This window comes from Amblyomma americanum, chromosome 5, assembly GCF_052857255.1.
Source record: "Amblyomma americanum isolate KBUSLIRL-KWMA chromosome 5, ASM5285725v1, whole genome shotgun sequence".
Classification (NCBI taxonomy): Eukaryota; Metazoa; Arthropoda; class Arachnida; order Ixodida; family Ixodidae; genus Amblyomma; species Amblyomma americanum.
In genome coordinates this window covers 46,205,211-46,223,542 of record NC_135501.1, presented here as the reverse complement: position 1 = coordinate 46,223,542, position 18,332 = coordinate 46,205,211, and the positions used below count along the sequence as shown (strand labels likewise).

Here is an 18,332-nt window from a genome sequence, read left to right as displayed (position 1 = left end):
TTTAAAATTGTAAAGAATATTTGAATTCCATCGCGGAAAAATACGTGGTTAGGCTACAAGAGAATAGTGCGATTGTGTCTTGCTGCTGAAACTCTTTCATAGCGGCAGCTGTCACCTCTTCACCATTAAGTTTAGGTAACTGTAGTCGGATAAAACTGTAGAACGATGTAGCAAGTTTCCTTCAGAGGAGACCCTCCAGCTAATGGTGTCGATCAGTTGTCATGACGATGCGGTTAACCTTGCTAGTAACCTTTACACTTCTTGCCCCTTTCGATAAGAGGCTTGCATGTCCAATGGGATTACCAGTTTTTTATGGCATTTTACATAAGCCGCACCTGACTAACTAACTAGCCCCCGCTGCTGCCTTGGTAGCCGTTATAACACATGGTGGACGCCACTTCACTGGCAGGAAGACCTCTTCTGAGCAGCATTCCTATTTCTTTCTCAAGGTGTGTCTGACTCATGGCATCAATTCGAGTACCATCGTGACGTTCAAAGATAGATCTATTTTGGCTCCTGCTGTACGCTCACACCGTCTGCTGCCGCCATTACAGGAGAAGGGAACAGCTGAGGAGCCGCAGACAGTGGCGGTTGCGCTATCCGTCGACTCTCCAGTGCAACCCATCCCAAGGCCGGTGCATACAAACTGCCTAACGCACCAGTGCCTTCGCCAGAACCTGACGGTGGTAAAGCACTGCTGACGATATCCCCGGGCCGCGAAAAGCGGGAGTCCCTCAAGGCCATGAACGCTAAGCTCAAGGCCCACTCGGAACACTCGGTTTTCTCGGTGAGTGGATGCGATATATCGCATGCTCATCCAAACGCGCTCCGCAAAATGATGTTCGTAAACGTTGCCCAAATTGCAGGTTTTTGCACCATCTATGCTTCACGCTTACAATAGGAATTTTGGGTTAAGATGGGCCAACATTAGTGCTATACTCAGTGGCATGCAGTGCTTTAGTTCTATATCACCAATTTATCTTTCAGCATATGAAATCTTAGATAAATCCTCTAGCGCATCGCGATAGGTGTTTTAGCATTTTAGCGGTTCCGGTGCCGTATATACTGTTGAACTTCGGCTCAATAAGCGCAGGTATAAGCAGACTATGGACACTGAAAACAATAATTGTGACGAAGATAATGGCCAGAGATATTTGAAAGGCATAATATTGTCGAGTCCGCCCCGCAGCGTAGTCTTCCATATGATGCGCACAGCCTGGCAGCATCGCAGGTGCACTGGAACGCTCTTTAGCTGCCAGATGTGACACATCTTATCCGTATCACAATAGGCAGTGCTCCACCGTTAAATATAGACTAACGCACCTGCGAAAGCACGCAGCGTTTTACACAAAGCAGGCCAATTTGCCTAAACGCTAATATTTCCTTTCCCTTATCAGTTACTGCTAGCGCACACGCTCCCCAAAACATTTCTGCTATGATAATGATGATTCAAGAGACGCTTCCGTTGAAACAAAATTAGGCGGCATTCCCTACAATAAAAATTAATTTACGGCGCGCGGAGCCAACTTAATGGAGGAGACAGGATGGTCGATCCTGTTCACAATAAAGTGCCTTTGGATAACCATGGCTACAGGAGCATAAAAAGCTCTAGCAGGGAGATATCCAAGTAAAGAAGAGACAATGCACGTGCTCCTGCTTTGGCAGGAGCATTGTATTGGATTCACATACGATTTATTCAAGACATCCATAGTAATCCCTGCTATCTGTTCAGGCACGTTCTTGTCATGAGATCGTGACCTGTTTAATACTGTAACTCAGTTGTGGCTGTATAAATAGGTTCCGTTAGACAAGGACAATGCGCGATGGTCGTTTTTAGAAACCACAGCCATGGTTTGGCCAGAACGAGCGCGTAGTCTACCGTACGAGAAACGCTTGTGTTCTTCCGCCTGGATGTTGGTCGCCTATCTTCTTCACCAGAATCATCCCCCCACAAAACATAGGAACCACTCCTGGCAACACAATGTTAGAAATTACGGCGTCATGGTAGTCTAGCTTCTAACTGCACAAATGGAGGATGTCACGTCTTCTCAAGGAAAATCACTTGATGGGGCTAGCTGTTCAACTAGGTACTTGTCAGGCAAGGCCTGCTGGAACAGACAATAGGGCCCGCGGTAAATGTACAAAAGCTTTGGTGGAGTTCAGTGTGCCCATTGGCATACTTGAGTGCCCAGAAGGGTTCTGTGGTCAGGGCGATTGTTGGCCGTACGGCATTTCTTGTGACACTGCTCTTCACAGTTGGCGAAAAAACCAGATGGCGGCATTCTTCCGCGTGCTTTACAGCGTAAAAAACCGAAGCAGTAGGGCAGCATGCTGTGTAGCGTAGACGAAGGCTGCCGACCATACAAGAGAAGTAGTGTACAGAGCCCGCTTGTGCCCAGTACAGCTGTAACAAATGGCGAAATATGGCCGATTTGAATTGCAGATGCGATGTACATACAAAGCACATCACTGATTGTTCGACTGTAGCGATCGGTGAGCCAGTTGATTTGGAGATTGAAATAGCTGATGGTCTGCTGCACGGTAGACACTTAGTTAAGAGCCCTTTAAAAGGTTTATGGAGGGATGTGGTGGACGGCCACAACCATCCAGCGATTTTCCAGAGTGGTGTACGGAAGAGGACCTTAAATATCGATGCCAACGCGATCAAATAGCCGCTCTGGGCAATGGAGGGGCTGCAGTGGAGCAGGTGGTTGCTATGTAGGGGGCTTGCGACGCTGTCAGTGGGTGCACAGGCGTACTTACTTGCGTAAAACGCCTATATGCCTCGCCAAAGGAATCGTCGCAGTCGTTCATATGTGTTTAACACAGCGGCATGGCCATATCGAGGGTCAATATCATGAGAGGCGGATCGCAGTAAGGAGGGGGCGAGGTTTGAGGAGTAGCCAGTGTCGGCTATCGGCCACGTATTTGCGCTGATAGAGGAGCCTTTGCAATGAGCAAAATGCTGTTCTTGAAGATGAGAGCAGCGCGCTTGCCAGAAGATCGAAAAGTTACACCAGGCATAAGTCTCTGCGTTGTTCTGAAGTCGCGAACGAAACGTCAAGCGACACTGACGATCGGGAAAAAGCGTATGCGTCAGAGTGCTTGCGGTCAGACTGGGTATCATATTCTGCACAGCGATGAACTGTCGAGGTGTCCGAAAAGGGACTTTCAGGGATCGCAGCCAGAAAAGGGTGTGGTGGTCTGTAACAGTGTCGAATGAGCGACCGTGCGGCCGTACAAGTACAGGCGAATTTTTTTAATCGCCCGGACGATGGTCTGATTTCATTTTTTGCTGATCGAATTAAGCATTTCTGCCTTGGTTAGTGCGTGGCCTGCGTAAGCCACGAGGTGTTGTTTAGCTCACAATTTGGGCTGGGCCAGAGCAGCTTCGAAGCTGGTGTCACTAGTGCGTGTGTGTGTGTGTGTTTGTGAGGGGGGGGGGGGGGACTTTGGTATATATGCGCAGCCGGTTCAATGGGGCGTAATGTGGCAGCCAAAGTCAGAACTGTGGGAAGTGTTTTAAGCGCTGTATCGCAAGCTGACCACAGGCAGACGGCGTTGTGAGAGGCCGTGAGCTGTGCTTCAAAGTTGAAATGATGGTAGGGAAATTACAAACAAAAAAACTGAAAATGCCAGCATTGGTTGTTTATTAAAATAATAGTAAAAAGGAAGAAAAATATTTTTGCCGGGGATAGCAAAAATCTTTTCCTTCCTTTTTAATATTATTTTAATCAACAACCACTACCACCGCCACCACCAGCAGAGGTCAATCAAGCAGAATAGTTGTTCCTCAGAAGCCGGTTTGGAAAAACCAGTAAAAGCTCCGAGTTAAGCCTGGTGAGTAAGGACGCCATCTTTGGTCACCGTACGGCTTAAGATGCTGAGCTGGCTGACTACACAACGGCACATCTTGAGATTCAGCTGGATGCCAGCGTCGATGGGGTATTTTTAGACTGCTTTTACGCTGACAGGGTGGGTAGTAGCAACTCTTATGCACCTTTAAACCGCAGAGAATAGTGTCGACCACTTGTTCCAAAGTGACGGGCGCAGTGTAAAGGACTAACGTCATGACTTTGAACGCGTACACTCCATAGGAGGTTACGAAAGCTGCTTTTGCTCCGGCGTGAGTACTTGCTAGCAGCCGGACACTTACTCTCAAGATAGAGGCGTGATTTGATGTCATTTAGAAAGCCATGTTGGTGCAGCAGTGGACATAGTTCAGAAGACGATGTCGATTGCGGTGAGATATAATCATTATCATCTCAACCGTTTTTAGCGTTGACAAAGTGTCAGGCACAATTATCCTCCTGATACCACTGTAAAATGGTGCGCAAGAGATCTAGTGCATGGCGAGAACATTGGTGAAGCTTGATTTATCGGGGTTCAATGTGAGAAAGCGACTATGAGGGACGCATCCATGGATGGCTCCCGATAGTTTCCACCATATGAAGTTCTTTAAGGTGAACCATCTTAATAAAAACCAGCGCTTAATAATGTAAAGGACGAGACGAGAGACAGTGAAGGCGCTGAACTTAGAACTTAATTTTGTTCCAAAATAAGCAGTCAATTTATACAATGCCCACACACGCGCTAGGACGTCTTGTCAAACACCGGTGTACGGCAATCGCCCACATGCGGTAAAAGCAATTAAAAGAGAAGGAACATGAAACACCCTTCCAAGGCACGTGCGCTATCGTCAACCCCGCTAGCCACAATGAAGCAATCTCATTTCCCTGCACGGCAAGTTAATCGAGGTTTTGCTCACGCATCCATCGCCCTTTCTGAGAATGTGGAATGCCTGAGCGATCTGTATTGTGCGCTAATCATCATGTACAAACAGCAGTGGAGTGTAGAGACCACCAACTAGCCCAATCTGCAGTTCTTCAACGAAATCATAACGTTGCCTCATCTCTATGCAGATTGCTTCCGAAATAATTCCTGAGACACATAATTATTTTATTTCATATAATCAACCTCTCGGTTCATTTTGAGGAGGCGACGAGGTCAAGTAACCCCCACTGTTCGGATAATTCATGAATCATTAAAAAACAATTCTGCAAAGCCAACAGGACATAAGGAATAAAAAAAAACAGAGAGGAGCTCTAAAAAGCGCAACAATTACGTGATGTTCCTACTCTGCCCTCGGCGGATCGGGAGCCATTCTTTCAATTCTCGTGAAAAAGACAAGAGCGATATGCAGTAGAACACAGTGTGACTTATTTATGAGACAAATACGTACATCTTTTAATAAAAATCACCAAGCACGTGTGCACGTGCAGGTTTCTTCCTCCCCCTCTAAACACTCATGAATGCCGAGGGTCGGGCAGCTACCATGAATTTCTTCCCGGGGGTTCCACTTTTGTCACATGGGCAATTTCAATGCCCATTAAGTCCACGGACATCGAACTCACTGGGGATCTGCCGGGGCGTAACAGCGGATTTCAATGACTGTTGAGTCGATGGATATCGACTCAGCGAAATTTTCGGATACGTTAGAACCACAGGAGCCATTGAGAACAGCGTTGCACTCATCATGCGTTGAAAAAAAAGACATAAAAACTAGAAATAAGCAAAAATATCTTTTTATTAATAGACAATGTCCAGACTACATTAGCCGCTTCATAAACAAATTTTTGTTCGGTAGCGGAAATGACAGCTGCGCATAACTCCCGGTGGTCACATGTAAACAAACCGGCGCTGTTTTTTGTTGTGCTGCGTCGCGGCGTTTCGCTCCGTTTCTCGTGTTTCCGCTTCTTTGTGCATTTTGCGACAACCGAGACAAAGTGGTGCCGCACAAATGCTTCAACGGTACTAGCTATTAGCACAAAAAAACGGTCACCGAATTCTGCAAGCTTTGCTAGCGAAAATTGAATACTTCTGAAAGGAAGTGCGCGTCGGTTCCCAACGCCGTCTCGCCATCGCTTTCAGGACTGTGCCGAACTGTGAAACAGTTCAATAGCTGTTTTGAACAAAGTAACAATTGCAACTAGCACTGGCTCCAACATTCGGCTTGTTTTATTCTGCTTCACTTCGTATTCTCGCAAGGCCGCAAGGTCACCACTCACTTAATGATTGAAATTCGCTGTGCAGCGATGCATCTGGACGGCCTTCCAAAATTTAATGGCTATTAACTCAACGGGCATGCGCCAGCGGTAATAAATGCACATGAGGAGGCCGAATAAGTTTACAGGCGTTTATTCGGGGGGTGCAACTATGCATCAGCGCTGACTAGCTCGCGCAGTGATTTACGCAGCGGTGACAAAACGCATTAGAGAACGATAATTATGTTCATTTTTTGGGATCGTAATGTTACTATGAGCATTAGTGGTGTGAGAAATGTGTGGACAGGTACAACGCATTTTCAGGCAGCATTTCCGATGTGTTTTTCGACCCACAGTGCTTTTGTGGCCTACGTGTAGCATTCAGAAAACGGCGCTCGGCCTCGGCCGCACCCACCCGCTTTCACGCAAAGCAACTGATGTTTTACACCCCAGATGGCAGTTTTGTCATCACTGATGTGTTTTTCGACCCACAGTGCTTTTGTGGCCTACGTGTAGCACTTAGAAAACGGCGCTCGGCCTCGGCCGCACCCACCCGCTTTCACGCAAAGCAACTGATGTTTTACACCCCAGATGGCAGTTTTGTCATCACTGCAGCGTCTATTACTGTGCAGCCGCAAGTATGAAATGTCGCTATTACACAACCTGCGCAATCCAGAGCCGCCTCTGTGCCAGCGCGCCGCCTAAATATTTATCGACGACAGGAGTTCATCTACCTCAGCGTCAACAACGACGACTACGCGTTACGGGAGGAAATAATGGCTAAAACAGCTGGCGCTGTAAGACAGGCCCCTACGGTTGAGAAACGTTCGAGATGTAGGTATAGAAAACATGCTATTGGCTTCCTTCAAACATTTTGAACTTTTTTAGAATTTCTTTACAACCTGCTTCGACAGCTCTTAAATGGTCGGTCAGAGAGCCCTATGCACTGTGTACTATACCTTAAGGGGACACTGAAGGCTTATTGTATTGGATCTGTATTCACGTCTGCAACGAAAGGCTACCAAAGGGTCCGAAGCATAGCTACTCTTTTACCTCACTATCATTGAAATTGTCACCCGGATTTCAAATATATTGTCCCAGTATTATATTGGTATATTTACAAGTTGATGTTTCGTCACAAAACCTTCAAAATAAACGTCTATGTTCTATGCTTTCTTGTAAAACAAAAAATCTCAGCACGATATGAAAACACCTTCAGCGTGCACAGAGGGCGCACTGCGATAAACAGTTGAATATTTATACTTTGCCCACTTTATGGAATACGTTGACCACAGAGTGTTTTCACACATCTAGACGATGTAACAGTAGTATGTGCCACGAAAATGTTTCAGTAGTCTGGTCGTTGCATTTTATTCCTGTTTCTTGATTTGTGATACGCCGTATTTTAGGTTCCTTTTTTACGTGAGAGAAGGTTGTATTTGTTTCTCGCTTTGTGTTGTGTGCGTCCAAGCACTGATGTATTGGCAGATTACCATTGCCTTAAAACGGCGCTGTGTTTTCACTACTACTACATTTCCGAGCCTACGTGAAGTTTTCGCTACAGCTTGTGGCAAAGGTTACCTTTTTCTTTAATAAGAGTAAACTGAAAATTAAACTAAAGATTGCCGCGATGGAAACATATAAACTGTATGCTCACTGAAAACGAAGGTTTGATGACCGATAAAAGTTAGAATTAGAAAAGCAACTATCCCAAAAGGGGCCGATTTCGCAAAGAAGCTGCTGTGCGTCAACATAGTCGTTCGGGCACGTTCTGAAAAGTTTACGCTATGTCGCCATTTGCTGCAGTGTTATAATAATATATGTAATAATATATTGTTATTGGTACTTAAGAATTGGCTTTTTAATTTAAAAGACTGCCTTCTTCGAAGCTACACTGTCCATGATGATGGCCACCAGGACGCAACCAAGATGGAATAATTACCAAGCTATTTACTAACAAATATTACGTCTTTTTAACCTATCTCAGTTAGGCTCCTCATTTGTTTTAAAATTTTAACTCGTCTTCCTAGTATCCATACTAATATTGTAGATTCTAGCAAGCGCCAATCTAGCCGAATATGAGGACAAAAAAAATAAGAAAAATTCAGGGGGGCACTTTGTTGACGTAAAGTGAGGTGAGGTGAAAGCATTTAGCGCGATATTGCCGCTTGTGTAACTAATGTGTGGTTAAGATGTTAAGTACGCACTTTTTTGTTAATGTTAAATGCTGCAGACGCTGCAGGGCGTCCGTCTGATTCGACGGTTGTCTAAAAGGAGAACTACATATGCGTTGGCAGGAGGTAGCGTAGTCGTTAGCACGCTCAGCTGAGGAAGGAAAGGTTGGTGGTCCGAATCCCATCGTGCGCACTGATTTTTTCTTATCGAGTTGAAGAGCGTAACTGGCGAACGGGCGGATTGACGTTAGCATGAGCCATTAAAGGCCTTAATATAAGCAGTTTTCACGCCATGCATGCCAGAGCGCGGCGCCCCGCGGTGAGCTTGTCGTATCATCTCTGCTCGCTGAGACATCCGTGGCATGACTGGATGAGGTGGCGATGCGTGCTGCAGAAAAAAAGCGGTCGCGTATCGGGAACACAGACTCGTTGGCGTGTTTGCATGCGTTTGTCTGCTGCTTGCTTTTGGCTGCACGCGTCACAACAGTTCGTGTTCTTTGGTCAGTAGTTGCGAGAGGTAAATCACGAGAAAAATTATAAGCTTATTTGGAAATGGCAGGAAGGTAAGAATTACCATTTGGTTTTTGACCATCAGAATTTACCCACCTAACCTTTCTTCAGCCATCCACCGCAGTTGATGACACTTACCGGAAAATAGACCCTATATTTAGTACCGCACTCCAATACTCTGGGCGTTAAAGCAGCGTTCCAAGCACCCTTACAAGTGCTGGACGACGCGTCTGAGGAGAAATCATTGCGACAATCCGACGCCACTTTTTCGCCGCCCACTTGGTCTTCAGCAACGCAGTGTTCTAATCATTAATAGCTTCTCATCAGCATATCAAAGCCAGTTTGATGTCAAGATAGGCTGCCACACTATCGCCCAGGTGCAGAGATGCTTCAGAGGTGCTCTTCTGACGCACAAGGTCAGTTTTTTCATCATTTGGTAGGCTTCGACGATTTCCTTGGTCAATTGCTTGGGGTGTTTATACAAATTGTCACTACAGTATAAGGAAGGAGAACAGGATTGACACTCTCGGCAACGCTCAAATAAATTAGTAGACCGGGGAGAATATAATGAGTTATGATGTTCAAAGAGCCGTGTTTTAATACAGAGTGCCCTTTGTCCAGTGTAAATCTGACCGCAGAATAGAGGTATTATATACACTACGTAACCAAAGCACGGCAAAAAGTTCATATTCATATTCCCACAGTGTGCTAGAGATTTATTGATATTCCGAGCCTTATTTTCTCCAATTGAACAAATTCTATTAAGCTCATTTGGCGCCGAAAAACATTGGTTGGGGTGACAGGCGGTGTACGTAGGGAAGGACTGTGAACTCTTTCCTTTTCTGTTCATTCTGTGAAGAAGGCGGCAATGCCGAGTTTTTTAGCTTGTAACTTATTTTATTGCAACCCAAAGTGATGACAGTATCTAGATAACCTGCATCCCTTAGCCTCTTTAGCCTGAATATCCGAGCTTTGTTTCATAGCATGGTGACAGGATTTTCACAATGCCGATGACAAGGATGAAACAAAAATTCAGCTTTTTACTGTGTCCGAATGATGCGATTCATAGTTCCGCAACGCTTTTTCGGCACGTGGTGACTATTTCCAACACATGTGTCCCTTGTCTGCAGTCAAGCAGAAATCTTGCAATTTTTCTTGGTTATCAAGCGGAACCTTAGTGGGGAACTGCAAACCACATGCATTAGCTTTGAATATTTCTGCCACACTAGACATGGGCCTATAAAACTCCATTTTTTTCAATGAAAACCAAACACTCATCTTATCTGAAAATACGTGACGTCATCCGACCCAAACTTTTCTGGATACCTCGATCCACTTATGGCAGAAAAATATCAGTAATTGCAGGTGCCTCTCTAGAGACTATACTCGGCTTTGCCGCCTTCTTCAAAAAAGAAAAGAAAAGGAAAAAGTTCGCGGTCCTTCCCTATGTACACCGTCCCCCACATATAATCTTAAAAATGCGGCCCATTCGTATGAATTTTATGTTGCTATTTCGGCGCCAAATAAGGTCTATAGAATTTCTTCAATTGTAGCAAAAAGGCTCGCAATCCTATTAAATCTGTAGCGTCCGGTCGGATTAAGCATAACAAATTTTTTCTGCGCTTTGAATGTGTAGTGCATAAAATACCTCTATCATGTGGTCAAAAGTATATAGGTCAAACGGGACGATGTATTAACACACGACTCAGGGAACAACTAAACTCATTAGCTTCCACCCGCTCCACTAATTTACTTGACCATTGCCGAGAGTGTGAATCCTATTTTGCTTCCTTAAACTTTAGTGACATATTGTATAAACACCGACCAGAGAACTTGCTGAAGCATACCAAATGACGAAAAAAACGAGATTGTGCGCCAGCATACCGTATCTGCTCCAGCGCGAGAGTGAGGTAGCCTCTCGTAACCGAACGTAGCCACGCGTACCTTGCGGTTTTGTTGTTTGGTTGTTGCCTGTTCCCTTATATTTGTCTAGATCCCGTGAATAAACTTCAGTTGAGAGCAGGGCTTGTCCTGTTTATTTCTACCCTTCGTCTTCATTTTTCGCGCTGTTATTTTTGAATATCTATCACCATCTTGCCTGCCTAGCTAATTTATTATATTAACGTGGTATCAAGTTCCAAACTTCGCACAGCTGCGGCTTAGCGAAGGCGTATTACAACAAAGCGGTGTTTTAAAGGTTACGGACGCTTTGCGTCCAATGTCGCTTCAAGCGCACAGTGCTATCCAGCATTATTATATTTCAATATTTCCTCATTTTTCTTGTTCCGAAAAGTGAAGCTGTCTCATCGCATCGATGTCGTACGTTGAGGGAAACTGTTTTGCCTACAGTTTTAAGTACGAGAACTGAATCTCGCTCAAACCGCTCATTTTGCACATATTTTAGGAGATACGTGCTGTAAAATATATTAGTAGATTCAGTGTGTAAAGCCTTCCTTTTAATTCGGTCAGTGGCGAGGACGGGTTCTTTTCCGCCCGCTCGTGTAAGAGTAACTTTTTCAAATGTGTGGGGTATAGGGTAGCGATTACAGTAGTAGATTAACCATAATTAATTGAAATTGGGATCTTTCAACACGCAGTACCAGTTTATATGACAAGTTTTCCTCTTAATGAAATGGTGAAAGTTTTGAGCAGATATAATTTTTACTCAAGAATTGTGGTATTAAAGATTTCTGTCAAGGGAATGTGACTACATAGAAAAAGCGTCAATTTAGATCTTCCTAGATTACGCCTTTGTTTTCAAAACAGGGCCCTATAACCTACAAACCGCCGGATTAATTTCCCAAAGAAAACTGAATTGCTTCAACATTCTCCCAAGTGCACGTCATCGAGGACTTTATGAGCGCCCGCGGTATAGTGTGGCCGGAGGAGCCCCAGGACAGCGGGCCTGCCATTGATGTCATGCTGGACCTCGCTTTCAACTGGAGCGTCAGCCTTTGGTTCACCATGATGGTCCCCCCGAGCACACCAGTGCATCCCAGACGCCGCATATTCTTTTCACACAACGACAGGATGACGATCCGGAAAGCCCTCTTCAAGAATATACCGAGGCATAAATTCGACCAAGCCTAGAGAGGCCTCTTTGAGCTTTTTTCCAAGAACACCAATAGTGATCCGGGACCGGAGGAAATCACCGGTACATACAACATGCTAGATTACGTGTTCAACCGTCTTATTAGGTCTGGCACTACAAAGGTTCACGTTCCTGGTCAATTTCCGTTTCGACATTTTAAAAAGCATTCTCAGATCACCGATTCCGAGACCCTGTGACGAGCCCTAAACTCTGTGCTGAAGATCGACCCGCCCATAACACCTGACGACTTGGTGCTCTTCAGTGACCTGGCCTTGTTGAAGAGCATGAGAGAAATCTTCTGGAAATGCGGTGAAAGTGGCGTGCGCCGTCACCTGGCATGGCTATTCGTGTGGACCTATGGCATCATGGCCAGCCCCGAGGCCGCCCTCCTCATTATGCATGGCGACAAGCATCGTGCGGAAAAAGCGCGACCCCTCTACTGTGCCCCGCAAGTGGAGACGAACTACAAGCTTCTGGTTGCCGCCTTGACCATAGCCGCCTACTTCCCGAGCGAGGTGCGCACCTTTATCGACGAACACCTAGCCGGCATCGTGGAGGTAGGCGCAATACTTCCACTTGAAATACTGCAACGCGTATAAAGTGACTTTAAGTAATAGTAGTAGTAGTAGAAAACATTTATTTCAAAAAGGTAGTATACAGAGGCGAAAAGATTTTGGGTGGAATCCTTATTTCAGGACCCCAATGTCCACCGCAGTTGCTCTTGCTTGGGATATCAGCTTTCCGTCGCCAAGTCACAGCTGAGCAGGGCAGACTCCCACTGTTTCTCGGAGTGATGTTTGTGTAGTTCGGGGGGCTTGGGACCGGAGCAGCCCCATGTTACATGATATGTTGTTTGGATTCCGCCACACCAGGGGCAGATGCTGTAATAGCCTGTCTTGCTTAGATTCCTACCAGAGAACCACTCTGCAATTTCCGGAGCATCCTGTCCTCTTTACGGCGAAAGACATCCAGGAGTTTGAAGATAGGTTGTTCTTTTTTCATGCAGTTTATTTGCTTTCTTTTACCCTCTGGGCCGCACAAGAAATAAAGAGTTTCAGATGCTTCTAATAATTTCCCACTTTATTTCATTTCTATAATGCATCCTAAATTTTGTAATAAAAAGGGAGGAGCAAGAGGCGGAAGACTGAGGAAAGCAGTGTTAACTGGCTGGATGCCCACTTTGTGCTTATTACTGATGCAACGTGGTACGCAGTGTTGTCATTCAGAAATTTTGATCAGTACCTTGAAATAGCGACAGTAAGGAGGTATGGGAGCAAAACTTCTCTTGCATCATTTCGGTCACACGGCTTTCCCTTCTCGGTTTGGAACGATTGCTTACAGTTGGTGCTTTTTGGTTGGTGTTATGCTTTTAATGAATTTAACGTCCCGAAGCGACTCAGGCCATGAGGAACGCTATAGTAAGGGCTCCAAATTACTTCGATACCTGTGAGTTATTTTATGTATCCACTAAAATTGCACAGTAAACGGGCCTCTAGCGTTTCGCCTCCATCGAAATGCGACCACCGTGACCGGTATAGACGATTTTTGTAGAGCGGAAGTAAACACCGTTAGAGCCTGAGGTCTTGAACGCAAGTCGGTCAGTCGCCTTCCCGCGAAGGCAATTGCTAGTTAATGACTTTTGACCGATAAGAGTGATGCTGGACGCATTGTACGCGCTCTCAATGTTGTAATATATGTGGCTATGTGATTCACGTGATAGCTTTCTCCAAACTGTTTTAACCGTAGAAATATCAATCCAAGTATCCTTCATAAATGAATTTTGATAGGAATATGTTGGCATGGCCAGCGAGGTATGTAATTCAAACAAATATTTTTCTCGGTCTTGTCCTCTAAATGTACGTACGAGAGAATATAACTATTTTAAGAAAAACAGAATTAAAAAAAAATTATCCCCTCCCGTGCTACTAAATAAAACAGCCACAGCAAGGGGTAGGCGCAAGGAAACGTGGGGAAGTTTGTTTGGCTGTAAATTTATAGTTCTTTCATGTTCTTCCAACTATTGCCATTTTTTTCTTCAATATTTCTCAGTCGGTATAAACGTTTTACTTGCTACCGGTGCTTGTGTCGCACTTATTTCTTTCTTGGCGTGTTCTGAGTTCAGTTCAATGAGCTATTTTAGAATAAAGCAGAAAGACCTATTGTAACTTATTTTAGTCTGAAGGATGACCATAGCAAATCGTAAAGGGATGCTAAAGTCAAACTAAAGTTAGCCTTTATGGATTTATTGTACCATCTTATCGACACAGACGCTGCTTTCACTGAAAACTGAGCTCATTTCAGCTACACTGAAAAAAAAAATTCATATGCGCGTCGCCATCACCGGCCGGTTTTGCGACTAGACTCTCATACGTTGATAAGTTCCTTGTGACCAAATCCCAGAGGCAAGGCCACAACGCTAGAGACTTCCAAACTGTGATCGCGGAGTGCTTTTCGGCGTACAAGTCAGAAGCTTTAACAGAGTGGTGCGAAATTCTTTAGCGCAATTTCGTGGTGGCTTTCCAAAACGCACATGCCATATTAGCCGTCAGTGGCATGAAAAAAAAAAGGTAGATACAGTGGAAGCTTCAGTCTTTGTTGCCGAACTTTGGACGTCACTTCGACTGGGGAGTCACTGTCAGTCATGGCTGGAAATATGCAGGCTTCTGCATGTCTGCAGAAGAGCCCAGTGTGTGCTGTGGGACAGGGTATTGGTGGAAGAGGGTGAGAAGGCAGCGTGAGTTTTCTTGAAAAGCTATTTTCTAGGTAAAATGTCATGCTCTCTTCACCAAACTGAGATCTCCCATTGTCTTCCCTTTTTTATTTTGTGCGTAGTGCTCATGGTTTCCCAATATTTCCTTACAAAACAGGCATCCAGAAGCCCATTAGACTTAGGACGGCTCATGCTGCGCATTATATTCCTGGAGAAATGAGGAAATTCTTCGCTAGGATGAGGTTATAATTGTTTTCCTACAGAGATAAACACGGCTAGTCCTTTCTAGTCCGGTAACAAAGATTCTCCTTTAAATTACCGTCCGATATCATTAACCAGCATACCTTGCAAAATCATGGAACACGTCATCTATTCTCAAATCATGGACTTTCTTGACGCTATCAACTTCTTTCATCCCTCACAACACGGGTTTCGCAAGGGTTTGTCATGTGAAACTCAACTGGCCGTCTTTCTTCATGACGTTCACTCTAACCTCGACCTATATTTACAAACTGACGCTATTTTTCTAGACTTTGCTAAAGCATTTGATAAAGTTCCCCACAGGCGTTTACTGCTAAAACTAACCATGCTAAAACTGCATCCTAACGTCTTATTGTGGATCGAAGAATTCCTTTCTAAGCGCTCCCAGTTTGTTCTCGTTAATAGCCAGAGTTCCAACCCTCTTCCAGTAACATCAGGCGTACCCCAAGGTTCTGTACTTGCTCCCCTCCTATTCTTAATCTACATAAACGACTTACCCTCAAACCTGGTTTGCAATGTTCGTCTGTTTGCAGACGACTGCGTTATTTACCACACGATTTCCAACACCTTTGACCAATCACAGCTGCAAAACGACATTGACACAGTGCATGCCTGGTGCGATGACTGGCTAATGTCGCTTAATCCTAATAAATGTAAACTCGTATCTTTTCACCGCCGGCGTAACCCCCATATTTTCTCTTACTCCGTTGCTAACGTTCCACTAGAATCTGTATACTCATACAAGTACCTAGGTGTCACCTTGTGCCAGGATCTCTCCTGGCGCTCTCATGTAACGAACATCGTCGCATCAGCTAACCGGTCATTGGGTTTTTTGAAACGTCACCTACGGCACGCCCTTCAAAGTATTAAACTTCTCGCCTACCAATCACTCATTCGACCAAAACTAGAATACGCATCTGCTATCTGGAGCCCGCAACAAGCATATCTCATCAGTTCACTAGAATCTGTCCAAAATCGCGCCACGAGGTTCATTCATTCTGCCTATTCATACGACATCAGTGTATCGTCACTTAAACGACAATCAGGTTTATCAACTCTTGCCCATCGTCGTCGCATTGCTTATCTTAGTCTGTTTCATAAGTTTTTTTACAGTTCCCTCGGACAACCACCCTACATCACACCGCCCGCTCGCATATCTCATCGCACCGGCCATCCACTGCAAGTGTCATGCCAACGCCCCCGCACCGTCACTTTTTCCACATCCTTTTTTCTTCGCACTGCTAAAGACTGGAATGGCCTTCCCCACGACGTTGATGCCATCACCTGCCAATCAAGTTTTGTGAACAATTTAAATATGCATTTCATAAATATCATGTAAGCAACCATATTCAACCCATATTTGTACTCCCACCCCTTATGTAACACCCCCAAAGTGGGGTCTTTAAGGTAATAAAGTGAAGTGAAGTGAAGAGATGAACCGTTTAAAGCTTCTGATTTTGACTCATGCAGCCTAGAAAACAGTCAAGGGTGTAATCTGTTTGTGTCAAATTTTCCCAGCTGTCATTGTTTTTGTGTAAAATAAGACATGCAAATTTTTTTTACCTTTGGCTGAGAATCTCAAATTCGCTCCCCTTTTTCCTTACAACCGCTTCCTCACAGAGGTCTGAAACACTTGAACCGGAATGGCATTGTTCGACGTGGAAGATTGAGACATCTGATGTTCCAAGAAACCTCTAGGATAAATAGGTACACGGCAAGGACACAATATTAAGTGTAAATGAGTTTTTAAAAAAACACAGTAACAAAATACAAGAATGCTGCTGTCCGTCATTCCTAGGATTATTTGGGGACGGATGACCCAATTAGTTCAGGGTCAGTAATCACCTCATCACAGTGCCCATGTGTCTGCAGCACCTCGTGAGTGGTCCGCAGCTACTAGAAATATTGCTCAGGCCACTGGACTCTATAAGTGTGCTAATCGCCCACTTCTAGCTTACGGTGAAGCGATAAACAGTTCTCTGGGACACCCTTCAGTGGAGTAACAGTGAAAGTGACAGGAAAAATTACGTGGTTGAGAGTAGACTGATAAACAATTCTCTGGGACAACCTTGAGCGAAATAATATAGAACGTGACGGGCAAAATTACATGGTTAAAAGTAGACTGCTTTTGAACAACTCTGTTGTTACCGTGAAACGGCCACTCGTTACAAATACAACCAAGTCTGGGCCGAACCGCGTAGGCTAACCTTCAGAAGCACCATCCGGGTCTATCTCCGTCATATCGCAGATAGCCATGAACAAAACGTCGGCTGCCTCTTGGCTGGACAACCAGACCATCGGCATCACCGTCCAGAAGCTAAATAATGTTGGCACCGTACTGTGGCCCGCCGAAAAGTATCTCACGGAGGAAGGCATAGAGCAGGCCTACGCCAACTTCAGCGAGAATGCCTCTTCGTTCGCCCACCTCTGGATTGACACCAGGCGCAACATCCGCAGCCTGTTCGGCTCCGAGGCAGGCGCCCAGGAGGACCGGCAGCGCCTGAGCAGTGCCCTACCGTTCATCGAGTATGTGCCGGTGCTGAACGCTCCGTCACTGTCGCTGGGCATCCTGGCACCGCCGCTATTCTACATTGACGGAACCAACGCCATGCTTCACGGCGGCCTTGGATACTTCTACGCCAGGGAGCTGGTCGGAGCGTTGGACAGAGAGGGTATCAATGTAAGCACCCGTCTAAGCAGCATTCATTTTTATGCAGCCTAACGATGAGATAAATACGTTGCTGAAGATAAGCATATATTTGCCATAGCCTGAGAAAAACAAACCGAGGGGTAACGTGTCTCTAATTATCGCAGTGTGCTGTATTAAGAATAAAAAACGAAGAGAAAAGAGATTCGCTCAAACTTTTTGTTTGTCTAAGTCTGCAACCTTTACAAACGCCTACTGCTTTTCATCTTCCGTTTAACTTTTCGTGTCAATTTACATCATTTGAGTTCTATAAATATCGCAGTGTATCTTACTTTTTTATTATCTCTTGTCACCTAAGTTATGCTTGTGTCGCTTGCGGTTACTTTATTTTCATCCGCATTTCTACTGCTGCTATAGGACGTATTTAGGACCACACAAGTTGCTCTTTGAAATTTATTTCCTCTAATTTCTGTTTAAAACTGCATGCTTAAATAAACAATCGATACATTTATTGGTTGCTGCATTAATTAGGCGAGCGTACGTATCAGGGAAAGCCCGCAGATTAAACGACCGAACTTTTTCTGAGGAGTAACAGAAGTTGGCTTGTATCCATAGAATACCCGCTCCTAAACATAAAAACACAACCCTTTCTAAAACAAAGCTTGTGCAAGCTAGAAAATAATAATAATAATTGGTTTTTTGGGGAAGGAAATGGCGCAGTATCTGTCTCATATATCTTTGGACACCTGAACCGCACCGCAAGGGAAGGGATAAAGGAGGGAGTGAAAGAAGAAAGGAAGAAGAGGTGCCGTAGTGGAGGGCTCCGGAATAATTTCGACCACCCGGGAATCTTTAACGTGCACTGACATCGCACAGCACACGGGCGCCTTAGCGT

General features: G+C 45.0%; 1 protein-coding gene across 1 annotated transcript; it reads left to right on the top strand.

Moving 5' to 3' along the window:
- The first annotated feature begins 561 nt into the window (after positions 1 to 561).
- Positions 562 to 17,512, top strand: LOC144133828 (uncharacterized). The gene is made up of 2 exons (XM_077666912.1): positions 562 to 787; positions 17,039 to 17,512. Exons 1-2 carry the CDS (start codon positions 743 to 745, stop codon positions 17,510 to 17,512), a joined length of 519 nt encoding a protein of 172 aa, XP_077523038.1. The 5' UTR covers positions 562 to 742.
- The last annotated feature ends 820 nt before the right edge of the window (positions 17,513 to 18,332 follow it).